The sequence below is a fragment of the Pseudochaenichthys georgianus genome, chromosome 9, assembly GCF_902827115.2.
Source record: "Pseudochaenichthys georgianus chromosome 9, fPseGeo1.2, whole genome shotgun sequence".
NCBI classification, from domain to species: Eukaryota; Metazoa; Chordata; class Actinopteri; order Perciformes; family Channichthyidae; genus Pseudochaenichthys; species Pseudochaenichthys georgianus.
This window is the reverse complement of record NC_047511.1, coordinates 9,497,086-9,510,598: the sequence shown is the minus strand read 5'-3', so window position 1 is coordinate 9,510,598 and position 13,513 is coordinate 9,497,086. Positions and strand designations below refer to the sequence as shown.

At 40.0% G+C, this 13,513-nt stretch overlaps 1 protein-coding gene across 3 annotated transcripts in view; it reads left to right on the top strand.

Moving 5' to 3' along the window:
- LOC117453132 (ral guanine nucleotide dissociation stimulator-like) overlaps window positions 1–13,513 on the top strand; it is a 98,032-nt gene that overhangs the window by 34,927 nt on the left and 49,592 nt on the right. Inside the window, exon 1 of one of the 3 annotated variants that reach the window (XM_034092011.1) lies at window positions 8,173–8,498. The exons of the other annotated variants lie outside the window; for them this stretch is intronic. Within the exon in view, the coding sequence (XP_033947902.1) occupies window positions 8,397–8,498 (102 nt within the window). The 5' untranslated portion in view covers window positions 8,173–8,396. Of the gene's footprint in view, window positions 1–8,172; window positions 8,499–13,513 lie in introns of those variants that run through there. 3 annotated transcript variants of the gene reach the window in all.

Sequence of the window (13,513 nt, the reverse complement as noted above, 5' to 3'; positions counted from 1 at the left end):
TTAGGCATCCGTCCCCAAAAAATAAATAAATATATAAAAAAATTAATAACTCATATTCGAATACCTGAATAATTTCGAATATTCAATTAATCGTTCCCATCCCTAGTACATATGCCAGGCCTGTAAGTGGTGCTGTAGTCTGCCACAAAAGCAGCGAAGAAGACTTCCCGTGCATTGTTGCCATGGTTGCCCTTCTGTTTATTCTCCGCTGTGGACGCTCTGGCTCTTTTTCTCCCTCCCCAAGGCAAGCGTTTGCTCCTGCTGCTCTCCGGTAGTCCACCAGCAGATGACAAACACCCACCTCTCCGCCTCTTCCAAGGGACGAGGGGGCCGCGCAGCAGAGTTTCAGTTAGTTTTTTTCCCGCCGGTCAACATGTCCGTTAAAGTTTAAATCTTCCGGACAAAATTAGAAAAGTGCCGGTCAAAGGTCTTCTTTGTTATTTATTGAGCTTTAAAACAAATGAATAACGACTCTATTAATCAATAAGAATAATACACGGAGGACGGAGCCTCTCTTTTCCTCCCCCTCTTCTGAGAGCCCAGCAGCTGATCTCTGAGCACGCCCCCTCTCCTGCAGCTAATTTGCATTAAAGGTAGCTTTAATCAGCCCTTGCAAAAACAGGGCTGGAATAGAGCAAATAGAGCGAAATGAGGCATGGCTAAAATGCATGATCTGTTTGGTATTTTGAAAAAAAACCTTCACAGACATGTTTTATATAGATATGGCGCGACAATATATTGTCAAATATAGCATGATAGGTCCACTTTAAGGAAAACACAATGACGAATGCTCGTTTGGACCCATGAATGCAAAACACTGCTTTAGGATACGTGTATTTATATACTTTAAAGTTACTTCATGTGCCCATGAGTAACTTTCAGGTTTAAACTGAAGCTTGTCAGGAAAGAGGCTAATTAACACGGGCTCAATTTTGGTGAGGCATATTTTAAAAGCAGGCCATACAGAAGTGTCAGACTATTTTAAATTCAAATCTCAGGGGTTATTTAGGTCTTAAAGTGGTGTTTAGGATCAATTCTGGGGCAGTCTTTCTTTTTTAACATAATCATTTGGCACCCAATCTGTATCGATCCAAATATTGCAGCAACAATTTATGAGCCATAGTAAAACATGGAAATGGTACTTGTACTGTCTATCTCCCGACAGTATGGGTGGAATCAAGATGGACGGAAACAACTCCTACTTTTGATGATTTAATCAAATCTAAATAGGTTGTTAACCTTAGAAGAAAAAGGACAACAACAATACACCAATTAGGATCACACATATCCCATACACATTAAATCACATTAAATATAATAATCACACTTACTAGTGGCCTCTCCTGATTCCTCAATCTCAATGACGTTAATTTATGTATCCCCTCTATTATACACATCAATAAACCCCGCGAATCTCCATCCAGATTTAAAGTCACACTCACATAAACTGAACCCCATTAATTGAACCCTCATACACCCAGTACAAACCATGAATTTACAGCACAGTACTTGTACCTCAGTCAACATTTTCTACACACTTATGACTTGCATAATGGCATATACTGTTGACTTTAATCTTTAACATCCCTTGTCACCTACTCCTTGGAAATGTAAAATTCGAAATGGATAATTGACATCTGGTCTGGGTTTAGAAAGCCAACGATTTTCTTGAGGATTCATGAAATGTGTTGTTGGCACCTCCCACCACCATCCTCCCTCTAAGTCAGTCCCACCTGTCAATCATCTCGCTGAGCAGCTTCTTGCTCATCAATATTTTGTTCTAGCTAATGATATGACTACCTGTATCAAAAGACACCTAAACAATAAGCGTCGCTATGTAACGGGTGAGGCCGCAAGTATTGCGCAGCATTATGCATTGTTTACATGCCCACCGGAACCCCGAGGCATTACCAACATCAGCGCACAACAAACCATACAGGACATCTCTTTCTCCACATTACGTGTTAGACATTAGAGTTGACTATTCTTGTCTGTCACATACTCTTTTGTCTGTCACATAAGTGGCGCAAGTTGCGCAACTGATGTGGTATTGCGCTAAGGTGAAATTATTTTGACCGGACACTTTAACCGGAGAGATTTAGATTTGCCGGTCTTCAGCATATTTTACCGGTCGTAGTCCAGTAATTACGGCTAACGGGAACTCTGACTGTGACATGTCTCAATAAAGCTCTTTGTCTAATACTGCCTGTGCTGCAGCACCTTTTCACCCTCTGTCTGAAACCAGAGCCCAGTCTGCTCTGATTGGTTAGCTGGCTGGCTCTGTTGTGATTGGTCAACCGCTAAGAGATGTCCCCCCCTTAGCCTATCAAGTACAATGTGTTGGAGTGCTAGCCAATAGAAGATCGAATGTAACATAGTGATGTCATTATGTTACTGAGGTAAACAAAGGAGTCCAATGGAGGCATTTCAGGCAGGGGGAGGAGGGGGTGTGGGAGAGAAACTCCCACTAGAGGGAACTTTGGGATCCATGCACATACAAGCACAAAAACCGATATAACACACTACAGGAAAGGGAGAACTACCAAATTCATAAAAGGGCCCCTTTACTTACCATATAGCTGTATGTTATTAATGCAGTTTTGTAGTCACTTTTGCATTGTGACAGATATTAGAAACAGAAATCCAAACCAATGAAAGCATAGATGCGACCTTTTATTTATGCAGATCAGATAATAAATAAACCCCTGGTGCTGACAGAAATATCTCAAGACAGAAATAAAAAGAAGCCATTCTGACGGTACCATTTTCTAAACAAACAGAGAGAGGCCGGTTTATTTCTTACGCTGCCCAGGCGACGGTTGTCAGGTCGCCTCTTAGTGATCTCCCAGTTGGCTGCAGTTGACGTGAGAAAGCATTTTTTAAATGCCAGGACCTGGGAGAAGTACCTGAATGGCTGAAATAATGTCAGGGGATAAATCAGCTCTGTTAGAGACAGCTCAGACCTCCTTCACTGAGGCTGAATGAAAAGCTTCCTCTTGTCTCTGTCTGCTACTGGGAAACTCTCGCAAGGGGTTTATCTCCCAGTGTATGTGGGTCTGTAAACGAAAAACTAAAATTCAGTTGTTAATGTTAGGTTGCGTTTATTCAGGTAAAACTTAACATATTGGAGTATTTAGCGCTTTGATATAGCTCCTTATAAGAAAAAACATAGGAGCCTATATTTCTGTGTGAATCAATAATTCTTTATATTTCTTTTAATTATATGTCTTAATATATATATATTTCCATTTGTCTTCTTTGAGCCTTACAGAAAGATAATTGTACATGATTGTTATTATCAGAGGGACCAAACAATTCTTGAATCTTTAATCTTGAAATACATTTTTTGTTGTTTTATTAAAAGCATTGCAGCAAAAGGAACAATTTTAAATGAAGTGCTAAGTCCAGGGTTCGTACGGGTGCTTGAAATCCTTGAAAATGCTTTGAAATTTGACATGGTGTTTTCAAGGTTGGGAAAGTGCTTGCATTTTGGGAATGGTGCTTGAAATTGAGATAAAGTGCTTGAAAATGTAAATGCTTTACTTTTACAAAAAATTCTGTCTGACTGAATAGTTCGCTTTTTAGATTAAAAGAAAATAATTGCTTCTCTTCTACATAAAACATCTCCGCTGCGGCCTTCCCGCGCTATGCGCGCGACCTGCAAGTGTTTGTGTTACGTGTGACCTGGGCATTCTGATGAGAGATAGATGACTGTGTGCCAGGAGGTTGCAGTTTCAACGAGCGTTTGGCTAGCAGAAGACAATACAAGCCATGGCTAAGACGAGGGTCAAGCCACGAGTAGCCTCCTGCAAAGTTTGCAACAAATACGATGCGAGAGTCTGCGCTGACGAGCAACATGAAAGGTACGCCGTAGTAGAGCATTTTAGATTAGGCTAACGTTGCATGTTACGTTTGTTTAAGCTAACGTTAGCGAGCTGAATAGCGAACTCCATGAGGGATAATAATAATTGCAGGGGACAATAATTTCAGAGGAGCGTACCTATGTTATGTGCGTTACAGTCGCCATCGTGTGGTGTTCAGAGGATGAAGCTCTCACGGCATTTCGTGTTATAGTCACGGAATATAATCTATTGATTCGACACAGAGCGATTTTGAAAGCAATGCATTTCTACTGGTAGTATGTTTCGTGCCTAAACCAAATGTGACTTACTCCTATCGAAATCAGTCGCATTGACCCGAAGACACATTTTGTTTGTATTACTGGTCTCAGGGGAAGCTCGCGAGTGTGTTTTTGCGTTTGTGTACCGGGAAAACACTCACAAGAAACACCGGCTGTTGTTATGCTTGCTGTGACGTTACATTAGTCCGTTCTCTGCTTGTAATCATGCCGAAGCTTCAAAGTTGTATTTATCATCTGAATTTGCCGAAACAAGTTTAATATTCTGAAAGCCAAGACTTTGTTTATCAATCAATCAATCAATCAATCAATCAATCAATCAATCAATCAATCAATCAATCAATCAATCAATCAATGTTTATTTATATAGCCCAATAACAACAAATGTTACATTTGTCTCAGTGGTCTTCACAGTGTGTACAGAATATCAGTATGACAATACTACACCCTCTGTCCTTAGACCCTCACATCGTACAAGGAAAAACTTCCAAAGAAAACCCAGTTTAAAGGGAAAATGGGAGAAACCTCAGGGAGAGCAACAGAGGAGGGATCCCTCTCCCAGGACGGACAGACGTGCAATAGATGCCGTGTGTAAATTGAAAAGATAATACATTTGGAACATAGGTAGTCCAAATGTTTGGAAATGCATGTGTGTATAATAGGAAGATGAATCCACGAGGATATCCATCCAGGACCTATGATCCAGGAGCACAGCCACGGCTCAAGATCCAGCGCTCGCGATCCAGGACACAGGACCGCAGGATCATCCATGACTCCGGATCCCAGCGTATATAGACACCAAAAAGAAAGACATTTGGGGAAGCTGGGTTAATCGGAACATGAGAGTACACAGGTATAGACAGAGAGAAGGAAGAAGCAAGATGTCCCCCGACAAACTAAGCCTATCAGCAAAACTAGGGGCTGAATCTAATCAGCCCTAACTATAAGCTTTATCAAAAAGGAAGGTCTTAAGCGCACTCTTAAAAACGGATAGGGTGTCTGCCGCCCGAACACAAACTGGAAGCTGATTCCACAAATGTGGAGCTTGATAAGAAAAGGCTCTGGCTCCCATTGTACTTTTAGAGATTCTAGGAACAACCAACAACCCTGCATTCTGGAACGCAATGCCCTAGTAGGACAGTAGGGTATAATGAGTTCTTTAAGGTAAGATGGCGCCTGCCCATTAAGGGCTTTGTAGGCGAGAAGAAGAATTTTAAATTCTATCCTGTGTTCTATAGGGAGCCAGTGTAAGGCAGCCAGAACAGGAGTAATGTGGTCCCTTTTCCTAACTCTGGTTAGTACACGAGCCGCAGCATTTTGAATCAGCTGAAGCGACTTGACTGACTTCTTGGTACTGCCTGATAATAAGGAGTTACAATAATCCAGCCTTGAAGTAACAAATGCATGGACTAGTTTCTCTGCATCGTTTTGAGGCAAGATATGCCTGATCTTTGCAATGTTACGTAGATGGAAGTAGGCGGTCCTTGAAATTGATTTTATGTGGGCATTAAAGGATACATCCTGATCAAATATAACACCAAGATTCCTTACAGTCTCACTGGAGGCCAAATTAATGCCATCCATAGTTAGTATATCTTTAGATAATTTGTTTCGTAGATTCTTCGGGCCAAGTACAATAACTTCAGTTTTGGTCGTGTTTAACATCAAAAAGTGTAAGGTCATCCACGTTTTTAAGTCCTTGAGGCAGTCTTGAATTTTATTTAGATGATTAATTTCATCAGGCTTGATTGATAAATATAGTTGAGTATCATCCGCATAACAATGAATGAATGTTTATTTGAAAACAGATAAAAACAAACTGTCTTGTATATAAAATTGAAGTATTATACAAGTAAAACTACATTTTGTTTTAATCCCATGTAATTGTAAAATGAACACAGTCTTTCCTTTGAAGATGTATAAGTCAGGTGTCTTGAGTAGTCAACATTACCTAAAATCATTTTACACATTTGTAAATATTATTTTCCACTTGTTACCATTGTGAGTCTATTTTTATGCAGCTCTGAGTGATTTTGTGGCTACAATTCAGGCTAATACACTACCAGAGGTGGAATAAGTACTCAGATGTTGTACTTGAGTAAAAGTAGAAGTACTCAGATCTTGTAGTGAAATTATAAGTACTCAGATCTTGTACTTAGTAAAAGTAGAAGTACTCAGATCTTGTACTTGAGTAAAAGTACTCAGATCGTGTACTTGAGTAAAAGTAGAAGTACTCAGGTCTTGTACTTGAGTAAAAGTAGAAGTACTCAGGTCTTGTACTTGAGTAAAAGTAGAAGTACTCAGATCTTGTATTTGTGTAAAAGTAGAAGTACTCAGATCTTGTACTTGAGTAAAAGTACTCAGATCGTGTACTTGAGTAAAAGTAGAAGTACTCAGGTCTTGTACTTGAGTAAAGGTAGAAGTACTCAGATCTTGTACTTGTGTAAAAGTAGAAGTACTCAGATCTTGTACTTGAGTAAAAGTAGAAGTACTCAGATCTTGTACTTGAGTAAAAGTAGAAGTACTCAGATCTTGTACTTGAGTAAAAGTAGAAGTACACCGATCTTGTACTTAGTAAAAGTAGAAGTACCAGAGTGTAGGAATACTCAGTTACAGTAAAAGTCCTGCACACTTGTTCCTCAAGTGAAAATAGAAAAGTATTCTCATCTAAATATAGTGAAAGACAGTAAAAGTAGTCATTGTGCAGACTGGTCCATGTCAGAATAATATATATGATATGTTTTATAATGATTGATCATGAAAGTGTTCTCAAAGCTGGTAAAGGTGCAGCTAGTTTGAATGACTTTGTAGACTGCAGGGTAGCTTGTGACTTTACTCCAGGTGGAACTAAAGTCTGATTTAACACTTGATTATATTTCACATCATTCATCCACATCTGTAGAGTAACTAAAGGTGTTAAATACATGTAGTGCAGTAGAAGTACACAATGTACCTCTGAACTCTAGTGGAGTAGAAGTACACCATGTACCTCTGAACTGTTGTGCAGTAGAAGTACACCATGTACCTCTGAACTGTAGAGGAGTAGAAGTACACCATGTACCTCTGAACTGTAGTGGAGTAGAAATACACCATGTACCTCTGAACTGTAGTGGAGTAGAAATACACCATGTACCTCTGAACTGTAGAGGAGTAGAAGTACACCATGTACCTCTGACTTGCGTTCACTACCAACCTAAAAGTACCTACCTTAATGTGAGGTAGGGAAATAATCATTTGAGTATGTGTATATAAATATGTAATTTACAACAGCTGTAAGATGCTTGAAAAGCTGGAAAATGCACCTTGAAAATGCTTGAAAAGTGCTTGAATTTGACTTTGGAAAAGGTGTAAGAACCCTGTAAGTCACAAGGCTTGTGAATGGAAGGTTGCCAGTTGGAGTTTTTTATCTCATTGACCAGGCTAGTGAAATGTGATTACCTCCAAATATTTCACATCAGACTTTCTGTGACATTTCAGTTAATAAATGCTTGCTATCATCGATTTATACTCTGTAATTTTGTTTCATGAATGCGTATCATATTGAGCATTTGGCCAAACCTACCTTCAAATACACACACTTTGATTGGCAAGGTTATTTCAGGCCAGTCTGAAAGTTATCAATCAAACTCTTATGTGTACTACAAAGATTACATTTCATAAGGCTGACGCATTTATCCAAAGCAACTTACAATAAGTGCATTCAAGATATAATATCGCTAGAAAGGGAGTGTTTTATCTGTTGCAGTGTTTTGTGAATGATTGATTGCATCTCTCTGGTGTTTTTTTAACCCGCAGAACAATCTCTTCACATTTATAAACAAATATTGTCTGGTTACGTAGAACATTTGTAGAATCTACCTGGGAAGATATCTCTGAGAACTCAGAATTTCCCCTTTCAGTTAAACCGGGAAGTCCCTGTCAAGTCCTTCTCTGGCTTTCATTTTCTGTATAACGGTTATATGCCTGTGGTTGCATGCATTGTGTTGTTTGGCACCATTACTAAGAGGTTTCACTTCACCTTTGACAGACATGGACTGAGCTTCTGGAAACCCATTTTTCTTTCCCAGCAAAAGTTAATTTTTTCTAGTGTTGCTCCTCACATTGTTGACACAGCTGGTTGAGTAAATATGCACGAGGAGAGCGTCAGAGGGGGGTTCGGCCAATCTGTGATGAGGGGAGTGGGAGCTCTGGAGACTCGTTTTTCATTCAGGATCATTTGGATCCTGAGATTTCTGGTGGGGTTCTGAGGGAAGTCGCGATGTTGTGCTGGAGCCGGTGGACCTGTGGACTGTTGGTCAGGACAGGTGTCTTCTGGGACACCAAGGATTGTAACGGGACATTCAGAAGAGCAGGCAGACAGGTTTGATTAATGTTTGCTTCATATGAAAATAAAACCTACGGAATCCATTGGCACCAATTATGTCGTTCCAGCTTGTCAGGAAAAAAAGCTAAATAATGCTAAATGTAGGCTTATCTCTCGATAAGAAAACAGAGGCATATGCGTAAGAACCATAATCTCCATCCGAAGCAGGCAGACAGGTTTTATTCATGTTTGCTTCCTATGAATAAAAAACCCTAAGGAATCCATTGGCCCCATTTATGTTGTGCTAGATAAATAATAATAATACATTTTTCCTATTTTACGAAAGGGAAAGAAAAAGGCATATTCTTAAGAGCCATGCGGCAGCCCCCTCCATCCAATCGTAGAGGAATTCAATTATTGCAGAAATCTCCAAATGTCAAACTATTTTAATATCCATTCTCAGCATATATTGTTCTATGTTGTTATTATGACTGAGGTCAGTGTTTTCTCTTTGGACACATTGATAAGGATTGAACCTGTGACTCCGCTGTCAGTAAAACGTTGTGTAACCGAAAGGTCATCCTGCTCTCACTGATGAATTCCCGACTACTGTGAGTCTCTTATTGATTGGTACACCACGTTAGGACACTTTTTACATGCAAAAATATATGTACCGAAATTATAAAATTTGCCATTTTTAATTTAACTCTGGGTTATTGGATGATCAGAACATATTTCAATTATTAAAATCTAGGTTAAAACAGTAGCGGATAAGCAGTTTCTTCAATTGTCACTTTGTCTTTGGTTTTCATAATGTGTGCTACTTTATAACCACAGTTTGGTATAAATACTTTGATGTGTTGTAAGGGGCTTATTAGTTTGGATGCAAATCATGGAACACCACTTTTGATTATAGCTGGGGGCCTTTGTTGTGAAGTCATACACTTCACTTGCTAAAACAATAGATGGAGTTTACGATATGGGTTTAAAGAAAACACAATGGCGAATGCACCAAGTATGGTGGCCAACCCGTGCAAACGCGCCTCAAAGTCCCAAAATGCATCCATTAGGAGAAACGCACTGCACTTTCAGAAACCATGTAAATATCAAAACACAAATGTGCCAAAACACACGCAAATCTAGAAAGATCTTCACCAACTTGACAACACATGCTCAGCCTTTTGAAAAAATGTGCTTTACTTTACTTTATTATTTACTTTACAGGGCTCACTATAAGCGCTGCATAAACAAAACGCTGCAAGCAGCTGGCCCACTTTATAATGCCCCCTTTTATTTTTATGTTTAGTTTATGCAGTGCTTTTATTAAACGCTGTGCCTGTTTCGTCAAGTTGGTGGAGATGTTTCTTCATTCATTATATGGTTTAGCACATTTCTTTTATTTGTATTGACAATGGAAGTGTCTTTGGCTGTCTAAGCCACCGTACTCTTTCTCTCATCAACATCCGCCAAAAAACAAACAGGAAATGCAAAAGAATATCTTTAAAATACAATAGATGGAGTTTATGTTTATTAATTTAAAGGGGACCTATCATGCAAAATGCACTTTTGTACGTCTTTTATACATGAATATGTGTCCCCGGTGTGTCAGGGAACTCACCAAGAAAACACAACCCTCTCTCTTTTCCTCCATACCCAAATCTCTAAAAACGGGGCTGCAACGGAGCTGATACAGACGTTAATTGTTCTGACGTCAGAAAAGGGGTGCTCCGCCTACATGGGCAACTCTCCACCTATCAGGGGAATGGGGGATTGTGCCACGGCCATTTCCGCTCGAAAGCGCTGGAGACGCTGTAGTACATAGGGATGGGAATTTGAAAGCAAATGTATATTCGAATATTCGACCCCCCAAAAAACGGTTAACCGAAATGTACATATCCTATAAAAAAAAAAGGGGGTACATTTTTTTTTTTTTTCCAATAACCAAGTCGAATTTGTCACATTTATTGAACTGGTGATCACAGTTTGACAGCTATAGGCCTACAGCTTTCATGTGCGGAGGCAATTCACAATCAGGCCAGCTGTAGGGAAGACCATCTCAGCTGGAACGAGTGTTGACAGGGGGGCGGGGGAGCACGCTCATGAACTGTTAGCGCCGGAACCTCGCAACAGCTGCGGAGCGCATTTGTGCCGCATTTGGGCATAAGATGAGGTTTGAGTCTGCGTGATCTGCGTGTAGGGAGGGGCAGCAGCAATATCATTGGCTAGAACCAGCTAGATCTGATGGATTTGGACATAAACGCGAGTGAAGTATAACCGGACGCGAGAGAGAGATCAGCACCTGCAGCTCTGCCCGCTGTGAGGGACCAGTGAGCGGAGCAAAACACACCTTTAGATGTCACCTAACACATGTAGCTATGGCACTGTCGTATACATTGAATTATTCAATTTGATAATATGTAATCAACTTAGGCATCCGTCCCCAAAAAATAAATAAATATATATAAAAAAATTAATAACTCATATTCGAATACCTGAATAATTTCGAATATTCAATTAATCGTTCCCATCCCTAGTACATATGCCAGGCCTGTAAGTGGTGCTGTAGTCTGCCACAAAAGCAGCGAAGAAGACTTCCCGTGCATTGTTGCCATGGTTGCCCTTCTGTTTATTCTCCGCTGTGGACGCTCTGGCTCTTTTTCTCCCTCCCCAAGGCAAGCGTTTGCTCCTGCTGCTCTCCGGTAGTCCACCAGCAGATGACAAACACCCACCTCTCCGCCTCTTCCAAGGGACGAGGGGGCCGCGCAGCAGAGTTTCAGTTAGTTTTTTTCCCGCCGGTCAACATGTCCGTTAAAGTTTAAATCTTCCGGACAAAATTAGAAAAGTGCCGGTCAAAGGTCTTCTTTGTTATTTATTGAGCTTTAAAACAAATGAATAACGACTCTATATAATCATATAAGAATAATACACGGAGGACGGAGCCTCTCTTTTCCTCCCCCTCTTCTGAGAGCCCAGCAGCTGATCTCTGAGCACGCCCCCTCTCCTGCAGCTAATTTGCATTAAAGGTAGCTTTAATCAGCCCTTGCAAAAACAGGGCTGGAATAGAGCAAATAGAGCGAAATGAGGCATGGCTAAAATGCATGATCTGTTTGGTATTTTGAAAAAAAACCTTCACAGACATGTTTTATATAGATATGGCGCGACAATATATTTGTCAAATATAGCATGATAGGTCCACTTTAAGGAAAACACAATGACGAATGCTCGTTTGGACCCATGAATGCAAAACACTGCTTTAGGATACGTGTATTTATATACTTTAAAGTTACTTCATGTGCCCATGAGTAACTTTCAGGTTTAAACTGAAGCTTGTCAGGAAAGAGGCTAATTAACACGGGCTCAATTTTGGTGAGGCATATTTTAAAAGCAGGCCATACAGAAGTGTCAGACTATTTTAAATTCAAATCTCAGGGGTTATTTAGGTCTTAAAGTGGTGTTTAGGATCAATTCTGGGGCAGTCTTTCTTTTTTAACATAATCATTTGGCACCCAATCTGTATCGATCCAAATATTGCAGCAACAATTTATGAGCCATAGTAAAACATGGAAATGGTACTTGTACTGTCTATCTCCCGACAGTATGGGTGGAATCAAGATGGACGGAAACAACTCCTACTTTTGATGATTTAATCAAATCTAAATAGGTTGTTAACCTTAGAAGAAAAAGGACAACAACAATACACCAATTAGGATCACACATATCCCATACACATTAAATCACATTAAATATAATAATCACACTTACTAGTGGCCTCTCCTGATTCCTCAATCTCAATGACGTTAATTTATGTATCCCCTCTATTTATTATACACATCAATAAACCCCGCGAATCTCCATCCAGATTTAAAGTCACACTCACATAAACTGAACCCCATTAATTGAACCCTCATACACCCAGTACAAACCATGAATTTACAGCACAGTACTTGTACCTCAGTCAACATTTTCTACACACTTATGACTTGCATAATGGCATATACTGTTGACTTTAATCTTTAACATCCCTTGTCACCTACTCCTTGGAAATGTAAAATTCGAAATGGATAATTGACATCTGGTCTGGGTTTAGAAAGCCAACGATTTTCTTGAGGATTCATGAAATGTGTTGTTGGCACCTCCCACCCACCATCCTCCCTCTAAGTCAGTCCCACCTGTCAATCATCTCGCTGAGCAGCTTCTTGCTCATCAATATTTTCAGTTTCATATTTGTAATTTGTGCTCTTGCTGTGACATGTCTCCATGCTTTAATGTTCAAAAAGCTCTTTATTTTTCTCATACTGCCTGTGCTGCAGCACCTCTTTTCACCCTCTGTCTGAAACCAGAACCAGGTCTGCTCTGATTGGTTAGCTGGCCTGCTCTGTTGTGATCGGTCAACAGTTTAGAGATTTCCCGCCCCTTAGACTATCTCGTACAATATGTTGAAGCACCAGCCAATAGAAAATCGAGTAAACAAAGGAGTATAATGGAGGCTCCTGGGTTTATTACTTAGCCTTTGCAGACCATGTACATGCACACACAACTATATACCACACTACAGTGAAGAGAAAACACCAATAAGCATAATAGGGCCTTTTTACATATGCCTCTGTTCATCTATTTGCCTCTGACTAAAAGGCATGTGACAGTAAAGGGGGGGTGTATACGTCTGAAGCATGTTGTAGCATCAGCCAGAGCCCGGGAAGCAGCACAACAACATCCTCTGGTATTGATTTCCAGCAGATGGAAGCAGAGCTTTAGTTAAATCACAGCAGATTTAAAGTTGGCCGTCTCTCTGGTCTCTTGGAGGTTTCTGGGTCTCAGCCCATGTGGGCTTTTCCCAAAAGATGCATACCAGTGGGGATGTTTTACACTGAAGATCCTGCCATTCACTGACAAAAGAAGTCAGCATTCAGAGTTTTGTTTTCTTCATTCAAGTCAGAGGTTTTAAACTTGCTTTTCTTTAACCATCTTTATCAGATAAATGTACCTAAAGTGGAAGATAATTCAGAGGATTTAAAACTGCTACACTCATTTGTGTTCATTTTCTGATTTTTGTGAATATTTTTGAATTTCCA